This window comes from Rhinatrema bivittatum, chromosome 16, assembly GCF_901001135.1.
Source record: "Rhinatrema bivittatum chromosome 16, aRhiBiv1.1, whole genome shotgun sequence".
NCBI lineage: Eukaryota > Metazoa > Chordata > Amphibia > Gymnophiona > Rhinatrematidae > Rhinatrema > Rhinatrema bivittatum.
Genome location: NC_042630.1, coordinates 19123440 through 19147788, shown reverse-complemented (window position 1 = coordinate 19147788; position 24349 = coordinate 19123440). Strand labels below are relative to the sequence as shown.

General features: G+C 51.2%; 1 protein-coding gene across 1 annotated transcript in view; it reads right to left on the bottom strand.

Annotated features, from left to right (window-relative positions):
- TNK1 (tyrosine kinase non receptor 1) overlaps positions 1-19682 on the bottom strand; it is a 31287-nt gene extending 11605 nt beyond the window's left edge. The window contains exons 1-5 of the mRNA XM_029581030.1: positions 19539-19682; positions 4246-4438; positions 3883-3953; positions 1398-1601; positions 361-513 (exon numbers count right to left, since the gene is read on the bottom strand). Of these exons, the coding sequence (XP_029436890.1) occupies positions 361-513; positions 1398-1601; positions 3883-3953; positions 4246-4408 (591 nt within the window). The 5' untranslated portion in view covers positions 4409-4438; positions 19539-19682. The remainder of the gene's footprint in view (positions 1-360; positions 514-1397; positions 1602-3882; positions 3954-4245; positions 4439-19538) is intronic.
- Between the last annotated feature and the right edge of the window lie 4667 nt (positions 19683-24349).

Sequence of the window (24349 nt, the reverse complement as noted above, 5' to 3'; positions counted from 1 at the left end):
ACACGGGCCTAGACTTTTATAGTCTGGGGCACTGATACGCAGACATAAGGGGAAAAGCGCAGGACTGCTCCTGCGGCCGAGTCCAAATGCAAAGCACGTCAAGCGGCACTGTCTGAATTTCCAGGACGGCTCATCACCCAGTGAAAAAAGAAACCTAGGGGTAACCAACACAGCGCGGCAGATACTACCATAAGGAAGCTTTTTGGGCAGACTGGATGGACCGTTTGTTCTTTTTCTGCCGTCACCACCATGTTAATACGTCTCAGTACTTCCTCCAGCAAGCAGGATTTTGGATCAGCACGGACAAATGAGAGGGAAGGTTCAGGTTGTGATTTTTGTTCTGGCTGACGGGCCACTTACCATTTTGAGGGGCTGCGTCAGCACCACCCCGTAGAGGCGGACAAGATTGGGATGGTCCAGGGCGTGCATGGAATTCACCTCCTGCAGGAAGTCCACAAAGGCTTCGGGCTCTGTGGACACATCCGAGCGGAGGGACTTAACAGCTACACTGATCTGAAAGAAGAGAGCAAATTGGTGACGAAGTGCAAGAGAGGAGAACGTTTTTGTCCTTCAAACACTGACTGGATGGTTTAGAATAGACCCCGCTATTCATGCACCTATATATCCATTGCTATCCCTAGCTGGGAAGATCCTCGCTAACCCGTTAGTACATGCTACTAGATGTAGCCCAAAAGCAGCACCCTGGAGTGCTGAAAGAGGACAATGTCAGCTGGATAACAAAATCTGTTGGGCTGCCCGGCTGTCACCTAAGGAATAAGCAAAGCTGCAGGCAGGCTCAGGGGAGCTCTGGCGCTTCATTCTGCTGCATGCATGCCATTTTACCCAATGGCCACTAGAGGGCGACATAAGATTATGTCAACATCCTCGAACTACAGAAATGGTCCTGAGTTACAGGCGAAGTACCCCAGGGCCAGGCCTATCCAGTTCTCCTGCCATACCCCTGAGACCGTCCTGAGGTTAGGGTTTATCTTCATTTCCTCAGAGAAATCAAGTAGGCTGTCTCTGCAGTATTGCAAATGGAAGGAATAATGACGGCAAAAGAAGTCATTACCAAGCGTCCAAAACTTTACAGAGAGCGGGGAAGCCCGACACTAGCAGAGCACCATTTTGTGTAGATCTACTAGAAATAAACTTGTAGTGTGGATTTTTCTAAAATAACGAAGTCTCTATTTGGCACAACATTGACTCCAGCTCCCCCCTGCCCCCGGGCACATTCCACAGGGAAAAAGCGACAGACTGCTCCAGAAAACCAGGGACTTGGGTCAGCCTGGAAGGCCCACCACAGAGCTGGCTGAGCAAGATTCCTCAAGGCTGAACTTCTTGCTGGGTGAATCTCCCCCTCCCTCCCCCCCCCCCCCCCGAGGACGCACACTCACAATTTTTCCACTCGGCACCCTCCAGTCGCCGCGCCGGACCACGCCGAAGCACCCGTCCCCGAGCTTCTCGTGCAGCACCAGGTCCCGTTCGTTGATCAGGCACTTGAGTGAGCACTCCGAGTCGGACTTGGGAGGGGAGGTGGACAGCGGTCCCTCGGAGTAGAGCATGCCTTCGGTCTGCTCGGGGCTCTTCGCGGTGAACATCTGAAGCAAGGGTGGGGAAGACGCATCAGAACAGGCAGGGTAACACGCTCGGTAATTTGCAGAGGGACCACGTCTGGTCCCTCCTGGTTAGACTGTGGTGAAAAGTGTGACCACCCAGAAAAGAAACAAATTGATTACCGATGTCCACGGTGGAGTCTGTTCTTAAAGAATTGTAACCGGATAACTTCAGGAGTTAGCTGGTGAAAACTCAGCTTGGAAAAACTTTCCCCTCATCCTTTGACTAAATTTAACTGCTTAAAGTTTCATAAGGCAGACAAATTTAGCCAAGCAAAAAAGGGGCGACTCCAGAGACATTCCTGACTTATGATTTCGCCGGTCGGCGTGGATTTTCATTGCTAATTCGCAAAGTTTAGCTGCTGAGCCCTGTCTGCTCAAATAGGACCAAATCTATCCAGGTGGATTTAGAGGAATTTTTAGCTGAAGACTTAAGCCAATGGGGTTCGGCTGAAAATTTGCCTAAGGGATTTCTCGTAATTGTTGCCTCTCAGCAGCTGTTTGGAAATTGATCTGAGTGTGGTCCTAGAGTGGGAGCACTCACTCTGGCTTTCGAGGATCCCGGGGCCTTCTGCTCAGGGTAATTTATTTATTTATTTATTTATTTAACAACTTTTAATATACCGACGTTCGTGGGGCACATCACGCCGGTTTACAAGTAACTCAGTTAAAGGAGGAAATTACAATGAACAGGGGGCCAGGGGATGGGAGCAGGCCAGAAAGGGGGGGGGGGGGGGTAAGGGAGACAGGAAGAAGAGAGGGAAAGATAGGTAGCATGAGTGAGAGTATAAAAAACAACCGTTAACATAAGAAATAAAAGGAACTTATTTACAGAAAAAGGAATATTTACATTAGTGACAATTAGCATAGGATTGATTATATCGGACTAAATTGAACAATTTTGTAAAATTGTAGGAAGATAAAAGGGGATGGGCGGGCAAGGAGAGGCGAAAGGGAAAGCCTTGGGAGGGGGGGAAAAGCCTAAGGAGGGGGGAAAAAAAGGCCTAAGGAGGGGGAAAAAAGGGAAAGCCTTAGGAGGGGGGGGGGAAAAGGGCGGGTGGGGTGGGGGGGATGGAGGCTGGGAATCTGAGTGGGGGGGGGGGGGATTATGTGGGAATGTATAGGTTTGGTTGGTTTCCGGGTAGGCCTTTCTGAAAAGCCACGTTTTTATGCCTTTTTTGAAGGTGGCCAGGCAGGGTTCAAGGCGGAGAAAGGTAGGGAGAGTATTCCAGAGTGAAGGGCCCGCTATGGTAAAGGCCCTTTCTCTCGTGGAGGTGAGATGGGCGATTTTGAGGGAGGGGGTATGTAGGGTACCTGCGTGGGAGGATCTGGTAGGACGGTTGGTTATGCGGAAGTGGGGTGGGTCCTTGAGCCAGGGGTTGGGTTTGTAGAGGAGGTTGTGTAGTATGGTGAGGGTTTTATACTGTATACGGAAAGAAATGGGTAACCAGTGAAGGTCCTTCAGTATGGGGGTGATGTGGTCTCTTTTTCGTGTGTTCGTTAGGATTCTTGCCATGGCGTTCTGCAGGATTTGTAGGGGTTTGATGGTCGACTCTGGAAGGCCAAGGAGGAGGGAATTGCAGTAATCCACTTTGGAAAGGATAGTGGTCTGCAAGACTAGACGGAAATCTTGTGTGTGGAGCAGTGGTTTTAGCTTTTTCATGATGTGAAGCTTGTAAAAGCCTCCCTTAAGAAGGGATTTAATGTGGGCTTTGAAATCGAGGCGCTGGTCAAGTTCGATGCCAAGGTCTCTGACAGTTGGAGATGAGACGTGGGGGGAGGATGTAATATTGGGGAGGGTAAGTTCAGGTTGATTAGATATTATGAGTATCTCAGTTTTAGAAGCATTGAGGGCAAGGTGGAGGTTGGAGAGGAGAGAATTGATGGATGTAAGATAGGAGTCCCATAGTTGGAGGGTTTCATTTAGAGTATTTTGGATCTCAAGCTATAAAAATTATCCCCGCTCTTAAACCAAAAGAGATGCAAATCTATCTTACAAACAGTCCCTGAAAAGCCCGTCTGCTTGCAGGCCACTGGGGCTGGAAGTCAGTGGCCCAGACACAGAGCGCCTTCTGGCTACGAGAAGGAGGTCAATCTGGCCGGAGCCCCTGGGACTTCAGCCCAACCACCTGAGGAAGGGGCCATAAAGGGTTAATGTAGTACAGAGCCTGTAAATGGGAGAAACCGAGGAGTCTAAAATCAGGCCCCAGTCTGCCTCGGAGAAGGATCCGGTGAAGATACACGGGAGGATGGGGCTTCATCCTACCTTGTACATCCAGGATTTGGGTTTCACAGGCTGCTTCCTCCGTTTTATGGCTTCAAAGAGTCTTCGTTGACCTAGGAGAGAACACATCCAGGCCATCAGTAAAAGTGCATCCAGAGCGAGTGTCCGATACCTCTGATGTAGTCTCTTCCCGCCTCAAGGCAGGGGGCCTACGTAGCAAAAAGACGGTCCTGCCCCTGATCAGAAGGACGAGAAGCTGATAAATAACCAGCAAAACAGACCGTGCGCCATTCCCCCTTCCGACAGTTTGATTAAGCAGCTTTTTTCCCAGCCGAAATGACCAAAGCAGAGTCTCCTCCCAGACCTTGCCCCTCCCATTCCCACGCGTGTGTGGAGGCCACTCACCTGGTTTACCCAGGCCAATCTGGTCCAAGTCCTGGGCTCTGACGAAATCAAAGTGCGCCAGGCGCGTCACTTGCAGCTCATCCCGGATTTTGGTGAAAAACTGTTCCAGCTGGATCTCGCTCAGCAGCTGCAGGAGCCACTCCGTGCCCTCGTCTGGGACCATGGCGGGAGGAGAGTCAGCTGGTGAAAAAATCTGTGTGAGAAAAGGGAGAACAATGAGGAGGAGACAGGCTGGGCAATTCCTCCGACTCCAGCAAATGAAGCCAAAATACCCATATGGGTATGAGAGGTCCCTGCCTCAAAGAGCTTACGGCGTGAGGAGGGGAAGATAAAGCAGCATGGTCGGGGGTCACAGAGGGGCTGATGTAATAAAACGGGAGTGCAAAACGCGAGCTAGATTTTAGCCTGCACGTTTTGCTCAAGCACTAAAAATGGAGTTAATTCCTGATGTATGCAAACGCATCGGGAGTTAGAAAAGCAAGCACAGGTTTTAGAGGCTAAACCCAACTGAAAAGGTGCCCTGGACGGGTGCAAAGTTGAAAGAGTGCTTCTGTCTGGTTCAGGCCCTTAGCACAGTTGTCCTAGGGAGAGCTGCCTATCGCCGTGGCCTCCTGCTTCTCCGGGTCGCTCCGGTTCCTGGCGGGAGATTAGCGCTCCTAGTCTCCCGTGCTCTGTGTGGTCTCCCCGCTCACCCCGCGACTCATTCAGTTCCTGCCTGGCCAACAGTTCTCCCAGATCCTGCTCAAGTGCAGAGAAGCACGGGGGTGAGACAGTTGTACGTACAGTGAGCGCAGCACAGTGGCAACAGTAGGTGCCTTCTCCTGAGAGCTTACATAACGATGCCCAGCTGCCCATCCCATGGTTCTCTCTGACGCGGGTGTCCTCGGGTGCAGACCCTCTGGCTTGGGCTCCCAGACATTCGCTTACAGAAACAGACGAATAAAACCCTCACACGTGGACTCGCACGTGGACTCGAGGTAGAAAGGAAGACGCGATCCTGTCTTCCTTTCTACCTCGTCAGTGCTACAGTGTGCATAAGGAGTTCCCGTGGGGAAATTCCTCAAATCGACATTCCCACAACGTCCCTCCTCTCCCAGGGCAATTCGTGCCCTCAGGGTCGCTCTCTTTCCTTGCCCCTTGTATCTGGCAGCCCCCGCCGCCTCATCTGAAGATATTTTGGATTTAGGAATGAACGTGTGAGGGCGGGGCTCCTTATTTGCCCAGCACAACTAACTGTACGCAGGGCTGTGAACGATTTGCTACAATGGCCAGGCATCCAGCTCAGATCTACTGCTCATACAGGCCCAATGCAATACTGTGCGCTCAGCCGAGCACGCTGGTTAACCTGTGGTTGGACGCGCGTCCACAACCCCCTTATGCTATCAGGGGATTAGAGCGTCCAAACCCCCCCGCGATGCTAATAGAACTCATTACATGCAAATGCAAGTTGATGAGGCTATTAGCTATTCTTCCGTGATGCAAAAAAAAAAAAAATATTTGCACCTGACGTGCATATTTTAACCTGCGAAAATTAACTGTCCAAAAAGTGTGCAGAAAAGCAGAAAACACTGCTATTTATTTATGTAAATATTTTGTATACCATCATTCCCCGTGAAGTTCACAAGATCATAGCTGGTTACATAAAAACATTCGTTAGATAAAAATAACATACAAGGTAAACTCGCATTTATAGTAAAGGATTATTAATAGCAAATAATTCCAGAGGGATATTTTCCAGAGCATCTTGTTTATCAATTAGGTAATCTGAATGCTAAGGCTTTACGTGGTAGGCAATTTTTTTTTTTAAAGAGCCGGGTTTTCAGGTCGGGCGTGAAATTCTTTCTATCCGATGTTATTCTTGGTTCTTCAGGCACGAAGTTCCAGAGTTTGGGGGCCCAGCTACTGCTTTTCTGTACTTCCTCCAATATTAAGGGGGAGAACCTTTAACAAAAAATAATTTAAAAAAAAAAAGTGCGCCGGCAGTCAGGTTAGGAAAAGGGAAACTCGATTAGCGAGCGTCCAGTTTCCTAACCCGTGGCTGTGCCGTGCTCTTAAATCTGGCCGTGGCGCTCCACGTAACTGGCAGAACGAGGAAGCCAAAAGACCACCACACACGACGCAGAGCACTTCACATTCCTTGTATGTCCGTGTGCCAGAGAGAAGCTCGCGCTGAACCTGTCCTGTGGCAGAGGGGCCTGTGTGTGTGTGGGTGACGGTCCATCCTGTGGATTGCAGTTCCCACGGCTGTGACACTTTTTTTATTTCTTCTCACCTCGGACTGTGCTCATTAAGGTGCCTCGCCCATTGTGTTTTTTTCCGATTGACTCTTAATTTTGGGAGTCACCCTATGTTGCATTCTTTTGCCCGAGTGCTCAGGGCTGAGCTGGTAGCAGCAGAAGGTATAATTTGCACTGATTATTCGCAGCGGGTTGCTACAGAGACTGCAATAGCCGTGAGTCACGCCGTGTGCCGCCCTGCACCATCCGCCACCGTTTCTCTACACACAAGCGACACTAAGAGTCGACTGGGGGGGGGGGGGGGGCAGTCATTTAATGGGGATTTGCCGAGAATGAGTCAGAAAGGAGAACTTGGGAGGTTGGACCTGATAAAGGAAGTGAGCTGCAAGACCCTATAAGACACTGAGATCCATATTCAAAAGCATTTGTCCGGCTAAATTCTAGCATTCGGGGGGGAGGGGCATAACTGGGAGAAGCTGAGTTATCTGCCTAACTCAGGTCGGCCTGTAGAGTTGCCCTAAATTTAGCCAGATATGTTCAGAAGGATGGTCACATTGCTATCGGGCCGATACAGTAAAGTCTGCGGGAGAGGCACGCGCACAGGCTGCTCTCCTGTATGCGCGATTCAGTATGCAAATTAGGTCCGGCGGAAAAAACAGGTAAAAGGAGGCGCTAGGGACACTAGCGCGTCCCTAGCGCCTCCTTTTGGACCGGAGCAGTCCTCAGCGGGTTTGACAGCCGACGCTCAATTTTGCCGGCATCGGTTCTCGAGCCCGCTGACAGCCACGGGTTTGGAAACCGGACGCCGGCAAAATTGAGCGTCTGGTTTTCGAGCTGTGGGCAGACTTCAAATTTTATTTTTTTTTTTACCCTTCGGGACCTCAGACTCAATATCGCCATGATATTAAGTCGGAGGGCGCACAGAAAAGCAGTTTTTACTGCTTTTCTGTGCACTTTCCCGGTGCCCGAAGAAATTTAGGCGCTAATTTCTGAAAGTAAAATGTGTGGCTTGGCTGCACATTTTCCTTTCTGAATCACGCAGGAATACCTAATATGGCGATCAACATGCATTTGCATGCTGCGGGCGCTATTAGGTTCAGGGGGGTTGGATGCGCGTTTTCGGCCCCTTACTGAATAAGGGGTAACGCTAGCGTGTCGAAAACGTGTGTCCAATCGTGGGTTAACAGTGCGCTCCATCGGAGCACACTGTACTGTATCGGCCTGTATATGGGCTAAATTGGCAGCCAAGCCGCACAGTGGCTGAGTATGGACCTCCGGGTCTCCTGGAGTGGTTGTGTGATGCTGTTTTAACACCAACCCTGTTGAAACCTAAGAACTAGCTGATGGGCGCGGTCTGTCTATTTTGCCTGGCTATCACAGGTCTTACTCCATCGGTGCTCTCCTTCCCTCCCTCTGCATCTGTCCCAGGCTTGAAGCCCGCCGCTGGTTTAGCTTTCATCACCTCTGCTGGCAGGAGCTTCCCCACGCTCTCCAGCCTTCCCTCTCTTCAGCTTCTCGGGATGGTTCCCTTGTCCTGGAGCTTCTTCTCGCTCTCTGGAAGAAACACTGCCTTCCAGTACGTTTTCCAAGCTCCCATCACGTCTGGCCCTTGAGGTTCGTTCTAGTGGCTTTTCCATCGGCCTTGCTGCGGTTCTGCCGCCGCCTTTACAGTGGGTTTTCAGGAATCCATCCCCGACGGTACAGATGAGCAGGCGGTGGTGCACGTCATTTCCCAGTTCCTGGATGGCCGTCCTGTCTGGCCCAATCACAGGCACTGCAGGCTGCGGAGAAGCGGGTTCTCTCCCCCGCACAATAATTCACCGTTTCTAGATCCGGTGGTATCAGCCAGGGATCACAAGGGTTAGAGTTGGTGTGACAAGCTCCGGTAAGACTTGCCAACTCGCCCGGGCTGTGTCAGTCCAGGTTTTATCCCCTTTGCGTGCATGGAGTTGCATTTCTGATTATTCCATTGACTTCCCTTAGATCATCAGAAGTACAGCTCCATGCATGCAGTGGGACCAGATAAACCAGGACCGACTCGGCCTATTCGATCGACTTGGGGGTGAGCAGGCAAAGCCTTCATCCAAAAACCTTTCTTAAATGTCCTGAGCACACTTGAGCTGAGAGGGGGGGGGGGGGGGGGGGGGAGAAGGGCTGTGATATGAATTGGAAAATGTGCCTAGCAGAGGAAAGTTGAGCCCGCAGGTGGAGAAACAGGTTCTGAGGGGATGGGCCTGGAGATCTGAAGAGAGAAGAGAGAAGCAAAGGGGTGGAGGAGGGAGGAAGGAGAGGAGGAAATGCTAGGGACGGGTGAAAGGAGGAGAGAAGTAGTAGGGAGGGGGGTGGCAGAGAAAGGAGGGAAGAGGCAAGAAGAGAGAGAGCAACGTGAAAGGGGCAGAGAGGCCCATAGCGGGGGGGGGGGGGGGGGGGGGGGGGATGGGCCTGGATGAGGTCCCAAGCAAGGAGGATCCTGCAGGCTGCAATCCTGGGCCTTCACTGCCTCTCGTGGCAACACAAAGCAGAGGAGATCCCCCTCCCAAAACCAAACAAGACTTTCACTTCTCTGTTTTCTTATTCCAAGGAATAGCAGGCACTGGTCCCCCTGCCGCCGAAGCCCCTTTTGAAGGGGACCGACAAAGTTCTGAGATGCTGAAGGGGATGGGAGGGAGGGGCTAGCGTAAACCCTGTTTGCTGCTCTGTTTTTGACCCTTTTGCCGGTCCTATTGCAGCATCTCAGTTTGCGCTCACTTCTGCCCCCCCCCCCCCCGGTCATTAGGTGGGGATAAGATGGGGGCTTGACATCTTCCGGTGGACTCCTACCCCCCCCCCCCCCTTTTTGTCAGGTCCGATAGGGAGCGAGGAGGGGAGCCGGTCTGGTGGAAGTGATTCCAAGGAGGGCCCCCTACGTGGTCTGCACGACCGAGAGAGACCGAGGACACTGAAGAACTGCCCTGGAAAGGGAAACCAGAGCTACAGTCCCAGAATACCTCGCAGGCTGGAACAAAGTCCCAAAAGGAAGTCGTCTTCCATAACAGGAGAAACTCAAGGACAAGAGGTCGTCAACGCGAAGGAGGCCCGGAAGGAATAGACGTCCGGAGCAGACTTCCAGTGAAAGCTACAGAGGCCGAAAGAGCTGGCAGGGCTTCCAGCAGGAGCTTAGACTCTGGTGGAAGGAGGTCGCGACCCGTCCAGCGGGGCACACGGGCAGGCGCCCCCCTCCGCCCACACCGTCCAGGTTTCCATAGGAAGACGAAGACCCGAGGAAGCCTAACGTGAAGGCAGACCCAGGATGGGGGGGGGGGGGGGAAATAAAGATCGCGGGTTATTACAAAGATGAGCCTCCCAGCGTAGTGGCGCTGCCGATTCACGGCGCCGGCTCAGCCGAAACCTCCGAAACCAAAAGATGAAACCCTCTCCGGCAGGCCCGTAGCCCCGCTGGAATGGATGCTCTCCACGCTGACGCGCGTCGCAGGAATGCGGAGCGAGCTCGGCTCCACGAGCCACGGGGCATTCTGCAGAAAAGAGAGAAGAAGAAAAACTGCTTCCAGGAAAACCAGCGAGGGGGTGGGAGAGGAGCTGAGAGCAGCACTGGCCTTACTTTGATGTTCTCGGTTTCGCGGGTACCTGTCTTTTTTTTTTTTTAGAATTCTGCCGGGTTTCGCTGATGTAATTTTCTGCTCATGGCCGGTACGTTGCCATTTTAACGTTTTAAAATGCTCATCAGCTGCCACCGGGCCATTTTTGTTTGTCTTGGAATTGATGGGATATTGAGTGTGAATGAATGAATAAAAAGTGAAGGAGAGGTGCTGGTCGGAGAGGCAACGGAAGAGAAGACAGTGGAGGAATTGCAGTGGGGCAGACTGGATGGGTCAACTTGGTTATCTTCTGCCATCATTTGCTCTGTGACAGAGCCTATCAGAGGAAACCAAGAAGGGGAGGGGGGGAAGGATCAAAGAGAGGAGGTGAGAAGTATTTTAGAAGCATGGACTGTGATGGCGAACTAATACCTCGGGCTTTTACCCCCTCACTCCCCCACCGCTGAGGATCCTCTGTGCCCGTCCCAGGCTTTACCCCTCACTCCCCCACCGCTGAGGATCCTCTGCACCTGCCCCAGGCTTTACCCCCTCACTCCCCCACCACTGAGGATCCTTTGTGCCCGTCCCAGGCTTTACCCCTCACTCCCCCACCGCTGAGAATCCTCTGCACCTGCCCCAGGCTTTACCCCCCTCACTCCCCCACCACTGAGGATCCTTTGTGCCCGTCCCAGGCTTTACCCCTCACCCCCCCCACCGCTGAGAATCCTCTGCACCTGCCCCAGGCTTTACCCCCTCACTCCCCCACCACTGAGGATCCTTTGTGCCCGTCCCAGGCTTTACCCCTCACTCCCCCACTGCTGAGGATCCTTTGTGCCCGTCCCAGGCTTTACCCCTCAATCCCCAGCAGCTGAGGATCCTCTGTGCCCGTCCCAGGCTTTACCCCTCACTCCCCAGCAGCTGAGGATCCTCTGCACCTGTCCCAGGCTTTACCCCTCACTCCCCCACCACTGAGGATCCTCTGCACCTGTCCCAGGCTTTACCCCTCACTCCCCCACCACTGAGGATCCTCTGCACCCGTCCCAGGCTTTACCCCTCACTCCCCCACCACTGAGGATCCTCTGTGCCTGTTCCAGATCTTCTTGAATTCCATGAAGTATGGAAAAAGTGGCAAAGGGGAGAGAGAGAGACTGTGGAGAATAAGCACAGGGAGGAGAAGAGAGTGTGACAAGTAAGGACGAGCATGTTTTAAGAAGGAGCGATGATTGAAAGGATCCTCTCAAAGTTGTGACCAACCCCAAGAAATCAAGCCATTAGCTTCTGGAGGCTCCTATCCCCGTGCCCACACGAATTTGCTCAGACCGTTAAAACGATACCACCACCTCTTCAATACTTTCTCGCTCGGGCGAGACTCCTCTTCTCTTGTTTTATTGACCCGAGAGGGTGCCAGACAGGATCCCCTTCAGGTGGGACAAGTTCTGGGTAGGAACTGCAAAATATGGATAGGAAACTCTGCAGGCCTAGGATGCGCCCCTCTAAAGTCGGGTCGGGGGCAGGCTTTGCCCATTGTATTTATGGACCGATTTTGGGGTTTTTTTTTTGAGAAAGTGAGAAAACCCAGGAACTGTATCAATCTATTCTTAATGACCCGGATCCTGTCTTTCCCTTCCCACCCCCCCTCCCGCGACGAGGGGGGGGGTCACAGGGATGCAGACTTGGCTGCATGGGAACCATAGGCCGAGTCCTCCCTGTTGCCCTTCCAAACCCAATGGTCTCTCGTCCTGGCCGCCATCCAGTGGCTCACGGGCTCTGTACACATGCCCGGGCCAGGAATTTCAGCAGCCAGGGGGGGGGGACAGCCCCGAGCAGAGAGAGGGCAGGAGAACACACAAACAGGCCTCAACATGTTCTGCCCTCTCTCTGCCTCGTCAGCTTCCCGTTTCTGCCTCTCCGTCACTCGTTTTTCCTCAGGGGCCCTGCTGACCGTGTTTGGTTAGCGGTCCAGGCCCTCGCTCCCTCACGTGCGCCGGTGCCATGTGTGCCTGGGACTTCCGAAACTGCCGTGCGCCCTGCCCAGATTTAAACAAAAACAAGGAAGCGTTTTGCTTTTTCTTTGTCAGGCAGGCCAGGCCCACACGTGAGGAGGGAGGAGAAAGAGCCTGCCCTGGAGGAAGCGAAGCGGCCGAGGTCACAAGGAGGGCAAGCATGAGGAGGCATCCTGGCAGAAAGTGCCAACTGGTGGGGGGAGGAGCACAGTAGAGGGGTACGACCCTAGAAGAGGTGGGGGAAGGGGCATGAGGAACTGGGGGGAACTATTAGGAAGAGTCCCAGCTGTCGTCGTGGAAAGGTAAGAGGTGCCCGCAAACACTGCCACCTCAGTTCTTTTACCCTGCCTTCGGGTGAGTCGCAGCACAGAGAGGCATCTCCCCCCTGGGTGGGAGGGGGCACGGGGATGCTATTTATGATGGCATCATGCTTTTGGGCCTAGAGCTGAGGGAGGAACCTGTATGCCCCATGCTTAGAATCCGGAAATTAAAAAAAAAATAAAAAAAAAGTATATGCAGATATATCTCATGCATATTCATTGTGGATATCCTGAAAACCTAGCTGGCTGGGGGGGGGGGGGGGAGGTCCCCAGGACAAGAATGGGGAGTCCTGGGATGACCTCCCTAAATTTTCCAGTCCACCAATAACAGTGCAAGAGCATGCCATACTGGGTCAGACCAAGGGTCCATCAAGCCCAGCATCCTGTTTCCAACAGTGGCCAATCCAGGCCATAAGAACCTGGCAAGTACCAAACATTAAATAGATTCTGTTCTGCTAATGCTGGTAATAAGCAGTAGCTAGCTATTCCCTAATAGCAGTTTATGGACTTCTCCTCTAGGAACTTGTCCAAACCTTTTTTTTTAAACCCAGCTAAGCTAACTGCCTTAATCATATCCTCTGGCAATGAATGCCAGAGCTTAATTGTGCGATGAGTGAAATAATTTTCCCTGATTTGTTTTAAATGTGCTATTTGTTAACTTCATGGCGTGCCCCCTAGTCATCCTATTATCTGATTTTTGTAGACTTCCAAAATATCCCCCCTCCATTGTCTCTTCTCCAAACCTCTTTAGCCTTTCCTTATAGGGGAACCATTCCATGCCCTTCATCATTTTGGTTGCCTTTCTCTGTACCTTCTTCAGAGAAACTATCTTTTCTGAGATGTGGCAACCAGACTTGCACACAATATTCAAGGTGCAATCTCACCATGGAGTGATACAGAGGCATTATGACATTTTCTGTTTTATTCACCATTCCCTTTCTAATAATTCCCAACATTGTTTGCTTTTTTGACTGCCGCAGCACACTGAGCCGATGATTTTAAAGTATTATCCACTATGACGCCTAGATCTCTTTCCTGGATGGTATCTCCTAATATGGAACCTAACATTGTATAACTATAGCATGGGTTATTTTTCCCTATATGCAACACCTTGCACGTCTCCACATTAAATTTCATCTGCCATTTAGATGCTCAATCTTCCAGACTCGCAAGGTCCTCCTGCAATTTATCCCTTGTGACGTAGACAGAGAAATGCTAAGGGATAATGCCCAAAATGGTGACAGGATTCAAACACGCTTGGGGCAGATCCAGGGGAGGTTGGGATTAAGGGGCAAGAGAAGGAGAGGCCTGGAGGAAAAGTGTGGTGACCCAGCAGGAAGAGTGGATGGGGTTGGGGAGCCCTCATCCGTTGCCACAGTTGCTGTATTTCCGCGTGACGGATGACGGGAGACGGGTGGGATTCCCGATTCTCCTGGTTATGATCTCCCCCCTCCCCCCGTTATAGAATTTGGTTGCAGTGAGAGCCAGAGGCCATCCCCTTACAGCAGCTCTGCTCTCAACAAATACTTCTATTTATTTATTTAAACTCTTGAGCGAAAGAAATGCTAATTCTGCACGGCTGCAAAATTAACCCTTTGCCACATCTCGGTGATTAACGGCGATAACTCATGGTTAAGTCATGGCTTGGACTAGGGAGTGATACCAAGTGAGGCTGGGAGCGTGCCCCACCTACCTAGCAGTACAATAGAGCTGAGCCTAGCTGTGATTAATAAATGCTTATTATCAAGCGTGCATCATCTGTGTACACAGCGCTGGCCAAGATGCTCTGGGGGGGGGGGGGGGGGCTAAGTAACGCAGGCTCCGAGCCTCCCTGCCCCCATCCAGCTTTACAGCTTGACCCCTGGTCATCTTTTCCAATGGATGTCTTTGCTGCTCGCTGAGGGGGGGGGGGGGGGGTAGTGCATCTGAACCGGGGCTGACACTGCAGGTGCTGGAAAAAACTGGAGCGGTGCCAGAGCTTTTTCTGCCGGCTAAGCGAGGGTGACCCATGACAAACCTTGCTCTCTTGGCCAAGCTTTCGATGCAAGAGGCTCCGGGGCATAGCAGAGAGACTTTTATGCAGGCCAGCAAGATCTCTGCCTCAGCCGGCGGGGAGGGGGGCAGCCCTTCAGTCCTGCCCCACCCTGCTCCCCAGACCTGTGCAGGCCCCCCCACTCCCCTCACCCCTGAGCTTGGGTGGCAAAGCTTCCTGGCACATCTTGGTATCTCCCGTGTGATTCATTTCCGTCCTCTTTTTTTTCCCCGTGCACACACAGTGCCCCAAGGACAGCAGTGTGGCATCAGCAGTTCCCTTCCCGTATCTTACCCGCCTGGCAGCTAAGGCCAAGAGCACCTGCAGTGCCAGCCTCTCCCAGCAGGAGGTGCTGTAGGGCATGGTTCCCTAGGCTGAGAAAACGTTGGCACTTATCTGTGGGAGATCCAGAATCAGCAGCGGCCTCTCCCAATTGCCCTGAGCAACGGGGAATGAAGCTGCCAGGGAAGCCTGTGAAAGGTCCTTGTCAGCAGAAGTAAACAGCTTTTTCCTTGTAAATCCTCCAAGGACAACGTTCCTATCTATCCCCCAGCATACAGACAATAACCTCCATCATTAACTTCTCTGTAGGTGGCAATTCCCAGCTGCTAGCAAACTGTGCAGCAGAGGGTCAGATCCAACTATGGATTGGGGGCATATAAATGTGTTTTGTTTTGTTTTTAATTAAATTAATTAAACGTTTGAACTATGAAGCCCCACCTCCTACCTCCCCAGATCAGACTGGGCATGGCAAGAGATTCATTTTGCGAGCCTGGATGATGGGTGGGATGACGGTTTAAAGGGACATTTTTTTTCCAAACCTCCCACATTTGCGGCCAAGTCCCCCGGGTACTCTTTTTATCCAGGGTGTTTGTCCCAATCTCCAACATGCATTTTGATTTTGAAAATCGCAGAGAGATCTGCACCTTTTTTTTTTTCCTGCGGATACTTATTTCCGAGCACAAGTTTGAAAATCCAAAGGGCGTGGTTTTCTCCCGGGAATGGGGATAACACCAGGCTTCTCCTTCCCCATATATGGGGTGCCAGCTTGCAGATGGGTGCAGAATGCCTTTTACCCACTGAAATGCCCCCCCCTAAGGGGTTCATTGTCAAAGACTCACGCGGGCTGTGTGTATTTGCGCGGGAGTAGCCTTCAGGCGGGCCAAGTCCCGGGGTTGGCGTGTGCTGCTGCCGCCGCCACCACACCGTCGAGCGTTTTGAGGGTGTTCCGGAGAGGGTTCCGGAAGGACACGCAAAAAGGTGGCATTCTCACGCGTACGTTGCCAGGCTTGCGCACACGTGCTGTCACACCTGTCTGAGTCACCTGCAGTTTTTAGGGTTGTTTGGGGCAAGTGCTGGGGAGACTCAGTTACGTGGTGGAAGGTCTGGGTAAACCGATGCCCACAATTTCAGACGCAAGCTACGTGTGTGCATCAGTTCCAGGTTATTCCATGCACGTCACCATTATTTAGTATTTGAAATATACATATATGAAATATACATAGATACTTTTATAAACATGGGTGTAAAAACTTTACGGATCCCTCGCACCACTGCTTTTGAGGATGTGTGCATAAGTTGGGGGGAGGAGATGCATGGTATTTAAAATGAATACTGTGTACAATTCTGGTCGCCGCATCCCAAAAAAGATATAGTTGCGATGGAAAAAGTACAGAGAAGGGCAACCAAAATGATAAAGGGGATGGAACAGCTCCCCTATGAGGAAAGGCTGAAGAGGTTAGGGCTGTTCAGCTTGGAGAAGAGACGGCTGAGGGGGGATAGGATAGAGGTCTTTAAGATCATGAGAGGTCTTGAAAGAGTAGATGTGAATCGGTTATTTACACTTTCGAATAATAGAAGGACTAGGGGGCATTCCATGAAGTTAGCAAGTAGCACATTTAAGACTAATCAGAGAAAATTCTTTTTCACTCAACACACAATAAAGCTCTTGAATTTGTTGCCAGAGGATGTGGTTAGTGCAGTTAGTGTAGCTGGGTTCAAAAAAGGTTTGGATAAGTTCTTGGAGAAGTCCATTAATGGCTATTAATCAAGTTTACTTAGGGAATAGCCACTGCTATTAATTGCATCAGTGAATCATACACCTACACCAATGCAAGGGACAACTAGTGCTCTGGTGTTGCTTATGTACGGTGGCTATGTTAAAGGACTACCCATTTGGTGGGTGCCCTTATCTTTCGCCCCGTCTATTATTCTTTATTATCTCAATTTTTTGTAAATCCCTTTTTTTTGTTTTTAGTTTTTTAGAACGTCAGTGATTGTCATAAAAAAACCCCTAATTGCCCGTTTTTTCGAGGCGACCCGCTATTTGGTGTATATATACTTATCCAGGCAGCCGTCTCAAATTCTTCTCACGGGTACGCGTCTGCTAGCCCGACATGGGCCATGTTTCGGCACTTCCGTGCCTGCTTCAGGTGCTACGGGTGGGGTAATGCTGTGTCCGAACAGGTACACAGTAGCTGTTTGAATTTCCAATTATGTGATGACCATACTTCTGCGTGGACGGCGCCAACTCCTCCGTGTCCACGCAGAAGTATGGTCATCACATAATTGGAAATTCAAACAGCTACTGTGTACCTGTTCGGACACAGCGTTACCCCACCCGTAGCCCCTGAAGCAGGCACAGAAGTGCCGAAACATGGCCCATGTCGGGCTAGCAGACGCGTACCCGTGAGAAGAATTTGAGACGGCTGCCTGGATAAGTATATATACACCAAATAGCGGGTCGCCTCGAAAAAACGGGCAATTAGGGGTTTTTTTATGACAATCACTGACGTTCTAAAAAACTAAAAAAAAAAAAAGGGATTTACAAAAAATTGAGATAATAAAGAATAATAGACGGGGCGAAAGATAAGGGCACCCACCAAATGGGTAGTCCTTTAACATAGCCACCGTACATAAGCAACACCAGAGCACTAGTTGTCCCTTGCATTGGTGTAGGTGTATGATTCATTATTGGAGGGAAGAGGTTGGTTGATGTACAGTGAACATTAATTGCATCAGTAGCATGGGATCTTCTTGGTGTTTGGGTAATTGCCAGGTTCTTGTGGCCTGGTTTGGCCTCTGTTGGAAACAGGATGCTGGGCTTGATGGACCCTTGGTCTGACCCAGCATGGCAATTTCTTAATGTTCTTATGCAGGAGTCACTTTAAGCACTTACTTGTGTGTGTATGCACCCATTTGTGCACACTATTGAAAGTTAGCCTCCCTATGTCCAGATTAAATGTAAACATGTGAGCATGAGGACATCACTTGCATGGGTCCAGGCGGGAGGCTCTGATACCTGGAGACCCCCTCGGTCACTTTCTGACCTTGAGCAAGTCAAGTACAGGTAGCAGCAGGGGCACTGCTTCCTGGTTTATCTATTTTGCATGGCATCTAATCCGCAAAAATACATGCTACATCCTTGGTGTGATGGTTTGCCGCATCGGGCAGTGTGGGTCGATCGACCAAATTGCGGTGGTGTGGTTTGTGCTACAATTTACAAAAAACGATTTTTATCATAGGGCAGGAACTGATTTTATTGCTACCATCTGGCATCCTCCAAACTATGCGGGCATTGCCTACTTATCCCCATTTTCTGGAAAATCCCCTCGGGTAGGGGACAAGGGGATGAAGGGTTCACGTCTGCCTGAGCAGCAATAATTTATTCACAGTCCTTTCCTACGCTGGATTCTGATGCACTTTCCCCCCCCCGTGCTTGTGGTGCATCAGGAACTAGAATGCAGCCAATTCAGTGGTGGAAACGAAACAAGTCCCGGGAAAACCCGTGGTTTTGGTTTTGCGCTGGCTGTCAGAATTTCACCTGGCCAGATCTTGCTTCTCGGCACGAGGATGGAGGGTGGTGGAGGGTCCTGCGGCCACCTGCTCAATGAAGAGCTAGGCCCAGGTCTGCCCTGCACGGGCCACCTGGGCCCCGCTGCATTTCTGCCTTCCCTCCCCTGCTCCCCAGCCGTTTCCCCCTTCGATATCCCGCGCTGGTGTGGCTCTTTCCGAACCGTGGCTCAAGAGGCGAGCTTTTCCATTCAGGCCGATGCTGGGAAATGGCAGCAAGGAAGCGACAACACCACACACACACACACACAAAGGCTTTCAAAGCTTGGAAGGGGAGCAGCCTACGTTTAAAACCAGGGCACGGGCCTGTCGGGTCCTGTCACCGTTTCGCCCAGGGTACTCAGAAATCTCTTCCAGACAGAAAGGCGTGGTGCAGCCTTGTTTTGAATCTGGTTCCAGTGGTTAAGTTTAAAAGGGTGTTAATGGTTAAGAACAAGGCTCCCATGGGATCCTTTCCCATGGGAAAGGATCCAAGGTCAAGTCTGGCCCGATGGTGAAGCATACAGGGGGGGGGGGGGGGGTTATGTTTGGGTTGCCTGGGTGTTAAGGGAGGCCTGGTGGAAATGGACACGGCCTGATCTTGTCATTTCAGATCATTTAAAAGATGGGCAAGTCCGTGTGCCTTAGGAAGGGCCCTGCCACTAGCTCTAAAGCACAAAACATCTCTGCCGGAAATCGTGAGCCAGCCAAGGGCCTCTTCGGAAAGGAGGCTTCCTCATTGCTGACATTGTTTGTAGCACTGTCAGGTGTAGGCAGAGACCACCTCTGCTCACAGACAAGAGAGAGACACCCAAACCCCCCTCCAAATAAGCCAGGGAGGCCACAAATGGGCTGACCTTCTGTACTGGCAGAAAGCCCTCCCTCCCCAGGGGCAGGAGAAGAAGCTGCACTAAGCCTGGGCTGGGACAGAGAAGCCCCCCCCCGGACGGACAGACAGACACTCAGGCGCGCATGCGTGGGAAGCGCTGGCCCGCTTTCCCCGGCCCCTGCGCTTGCAGAGCGAAATTTAAATGGAGGCCAGGCCTGCGGTCTCGAGTCCAAGGAGGGAGGCAGGGCGAGCCGGGCGCATCCAGTGAGCCCTGCAGTCCCAGGCCCCTCAGTATAATCGCAGACCCTTGCGCCTCGTGCTCGGCCCCCAACTCCCCGCGTGACTGCAGCTCCCAAGCTAACCCTGTACCTTGATCCGCGTCCTGCTCAGCCCATAGTGGGATCTGGTTTTGTAAACCAGGACCTGTCCAGCTGCCGGGAGCTCCGCGCACTGCCGACTCACTCACCTGGAAGGGGGGTCGGGGTCGGGGTCCGGGGCCGGCCAGTCGTGCTGTCACCCGAGGACTCCTTTCTCCCGGCTGCTCCCTCGCTCTCTCTTTTTCTAAGCTTCCCTGTAAACCCTCCCCCCCTGACTCACCGCAGGCTTAGAAAGCAAAACAGAGAGGGCAGGGCCGGGCTCACACACCTCTGGCTCCTCTGCTGCAGGTAAGCAAAGCTTAACTCTCTCGCTGCTGCAGCCTCAGTCTCCTCCGGGGTTGGACCGGTCCATGGAAGGATCTCCACTCCCCCAAAAAACAAAACCCCAAAATGACCTGCCTAAAGCAAAAGCTGGAAGAGTGCCCTTCATAAAGCATGCTGGGCTTAAATGCCATGTTGTAGGGTCCTCGGTTTTCAGTTGATAAAACTGATTTTTCACTCCAGTTTCCAAAGCATAGCTGCAGGCCCGCAGTATCTCAGTGGGGCATGGGCGGGAACTGGGAGGGCAGCAAAACAAGGGTGGGGGCAGCGTGCGCAAGCATGGCAGGCTCACCACCGCATGCCCACACTGCAGGAGGGAGAAGGGGGCATTGGGAGTGGTGAGGAAAAGAGAGAGGCTGGGGGGGGGGGGGGAGTAAGGAGGAAGCAGAGAAGGGACAGGAGAAATACTGGGGAGAAGAGGAGGGGATGCTGAAGGAAGGCGAGGAGAGAGATGCCGTCGATTTTGAAAGTTACATTCACGTCTTCACAAAAGGTTTGGGAAACCCCAGTCTAGTATCCTAATCTGCTTACTAGATTTTTTTGTTTTCTGGCTTCTACAATTGAAAAAGCTCTGTCTTTTTGGTAAATTCTGAATGAGCATGTCTGAAGGGTGGCATTTCTAACAGGCCTTCATTTGCAGACCTTAAAAGTTGTAATGGATATTTACCTGGAAAAATGACAAGCCGTTTGTAATGCTGATTTTCTCCTGTTTTTTGTGTTCTTATAATAAACACTGATAAATCCCCTAGAAAAACTACTGTACAGCAAAAACCGAGAATGAAGGTCCCTCTCTGTATAGTTAAGGCAATAGCCTGTAGCAGATGAGAGGTAATGTGGGTGAACGCTCTTGGGCCTGGTGCAAGATGCTCTGAGAGTGTCTCCACTTGCTAAAATTTACCCCAGGCATGTCTGACCATCAACCAGGGGTGAGGAGAGCCAAGGTGGTGGGAGCCGAACCCGGGCACACATTGGGATGCATTAAATGGGGACAGAGGACCCCCTTCCTACCTCCTCCCACGAGAATTGACTCTCAAGCCACACGCGGAGTATGGGAGTTCAATTTGGTGACTCTCAAGCCACACGCGGAGTATGGGAGTTCAATTTGGTGACTCTCAAGCCACACGCAGAGTATGGGAGTTCAGTTTGGTGACTCAAGCCACACGCGGAATATGGGAGTTCAATTTGGTGACTCTCAAGCCACTCGCAGAGTATGGGAGTTCAGTTTTTGGCATCTGTCCAAAAAGAGTCTCCAGATGTTAGGAAAGATACAAAGAGGGCCCACTGAGCTGCTGAAGGAGGTCACAGGGACTTACATATGCTGAAAGAGTGACAGAACTGGGGCCACTTCCCTGAGAAACAAGGAGAAATACAATTACACTCTGGGATTTCGCATGCAATCTTCTTATTGAAGCAGATATGAACAGTGCTCCTCAGGCTAAGGGGACAATAATGTGACCAGGGACTTGTAGCTCAAACATCACAAAGCAGCAGGGACTTTGTGGAAAGAACAGAGACTTGATGCAAAGCACGAGCGTTGGTGTTGCCCCCCCTCTCTTGAAACCAGGGCGCCCTCTAAGGTGGGGGTTGGAGTGTGTCTTTAGGATATTCATCACTGTGGTGGCAAGTCTGCCCTGCATCGACCCTGGAAGAGCAGCGTGGACTGCAGGAAGGTCGCATGACCCTTTTGACCTTGGGGTTTCCTGTTTTCCAGCTGCAGCATCCGCTGAGAAACACCCAAAGGAGGTAAAGTCAATTTCATGACATTGCATAACGAGGATGGCGAATGTTGTGGATTGCAAGACGCTAATTGCTGATTACATCCAGGCTTTGAGCAGAGGCGCTAATATGGAGCTAACCAGCTTGCCACCCAACCGTCCTGTTGTGTAACTGAATGGTGTGTGGAGGGGAGGAGTTCACCTGGCAATGCCTCATCAACCGGGTCAGGCTTTATCCCCTTTGCATGCTGAGACTTGTGGTGCCAGGCAAAACAGATAGTGCAGGTCTATAGAGGCAGTGGGCAAGGTGGGGAAAGCCAAGATCAGCTCAACTTCCCAGATGGCTTGGAGTTGTGAAATGAAATGAAGCTCAAAACAAGATCCTTAGGTCCAGATATAAGGTCAAGCCAAAAAAAAATATATATATATGTGTGTGTATATATATATGTGTGTATATGCGTATATGTATGTGTATGTATATGTGTGTGTGTTTATATATGTGTATATTCATATGTTTATGGGTATGTGTGTATATATATGTATGTGTGTGTGTATATATATGTGTGTGTGTGTGTGTGTGTGTATTGCAAAATGAAGGGGATGATTTGCATCAGCAGTGAACTATGCGTGCACACCAAATTCAAGGTTTGTTTGAATGGCTCCGTGTTTATCCATCTCCCTCTCTTGTTCTGCCCCCCCCCCCCCCCCCAATCCTCTGCCAAGAAAAATAAGCAATTAACATCCATCATAATAACGCAAATGCTTGTCTCTGGCTTTTTGGAATGACCACGTTTTGCCCCTACCTCCACCCCCCTTGTGGGCAAACTAGTGTTGGGGATACTACTTTGACACGGGTTTTAGGGTGAGATGAGGGACCAGTTGGGATGGGAGGGACTCACGCACTCCAGGGGTAGCAGAAACTCCCCTGGGCTCTTACAGGGCCACAAGATTGCAGCCGCCTCATTGGAAGAGGACCCTGGTCGGCGGGCTGCATCATCCGAGGGGGCTCCCCCCCACCCCAGCCTGTCCAGCAGGTAGTGCTAAGTGAGCCGTGGTGGTGAGCCAGGGGGGTGAATCATTTACTGGGTAAGGCTGACCTAGACCTTTCTGGAGTTGGATAAACTCTTCCTCGCCGGCAGACCTGGCCTAAGGTCAAACGGCAACCTTTTAGTTCTGCTCTTATTTACAGAAGGAAGAGTATTTACAAAGTCCAGTCCACAGGGAATGTCACAGCAAAGCATATGCACTTCGTACCGCGTAGAGTCCAGACTCGCAGGCACCTCGGGGTTAACTACAGCAGTGGGCCGAGTCCCTGCTTGCATGAACTGGCCCGGCTCAAATTACTTGGACACGCCAGAAAGGTTAAAGCATTCCAGCCAAAGGATCTTGACTCTCTCTCAGTACCCAGTATAGCAAGGATATTGGTATTGACTCCAGACAGGGCATCTGGAAAGAGTTTCTGCTGGTAATGCTGCGTAGTAGGGATATGCAATCGTTTCGTTTTCAAAAGGGAGCAAAAGGCAGACCGATGAAATTTGATTGGCTTTCCTTTCATTTTAATTTTGAATGCACATTGCAAAAACAAAACCTCCTCCGTCGCTAGTGTGGGGCTCTCGGTGGTCTCTCTAGGGTCTCCACCAGTAACCCAGGGCCCAGGCCTGAACCGAGCCCAGCCAGGACCTTCTTGGACACCTTCCCCACCCCTAAAAAGCTGATGGGGGCCATTAATCTCCCACTTACCCCTTTCTGTGGGCGTCCTGGATCACAAAAGGGGGAAGGAGGGATGTGCGCCCATTCGCCTCCTAGCCCACCGGCATCCTTTTAAAAAATGGCACTGGCCAGCCCCGAGTCTCCGAGGAGTTTATAAAAATCTGGCTGGTCCTCTGCATGAAGTGCAGGAGGGGCGAGCAGGGCCTGTAGTCTCTCTCTCAGTCTCTGGGCAGGTTTCAATGTTGTGAAATGTTTTGTACGTTTTACTATGGAAACGCGCTGTCCAGTTTGGATCATTAAAAACTATAGAAAGTTGTGGTGTAAAACAGAAGGCACAGGATTAATCGCTGCTTTGCAGTATTCCAGACCTCCTAACTAGACTTGCCTCACTTGGTTTACTTCGTTCCTGTTTGGCAGATCCCAACGAGTAAGAGTGGGAGATAGCTGTTCCAACTGGACCGTAATCGGTAGTGGGGGTACTCCAGGGCTCTGCCCGGTCTGCAACTTTGTTCAACATCTACCTTGCCCCCCCCCCCCCCCATAAAATATTAGCATGTCTCTGTATAAACTACCCTGTTTACGCCAATGACATCCAATTTTCCAAACCAAAATCATCAGTTCGGTCTGACCCGTTAAAAACCCGTTGCCCTCTGTTTAAATTCTGTAAATCGCTGGTTATTTCCCAGCAAATTGCCTCTCAACATCAGGAAAAACCTGAGATTATTGTGCTGAGTAATAACCTTCCGACCTCGCTTAAATTCGATGCCTACACAATCCCCCCCCATATCTCATCAGGCGCGTAATTTGGGACGTGACTCCAGGTTGCCTCTTTCTCCGCATTGTCAGGTACGTCCTCTCCTGTAGCCCCATGATTTCCGCACGATACTGCCGATCCTGGTATTGGCGGGGCTCATTTGGCGTGATGCATTATGTACAGTGGTTTATCTGCGGGCACTTTATACCCTGTCAGAAATAGCGCCCAGCAGGCCTGCTCGTTCAGAATTTACCGAGGTTGTGGAATTCCCTGCCCGCACACATTAGCACTGCTGATAGCCACAATACGCTTTAGACAGGCTTATGATCTAGCCTGACAGCCTTTTCCGTTAGGAATTTTGTTTGAAGGATGGCTTAGTTTCTTTCTTTATTGTATGCGC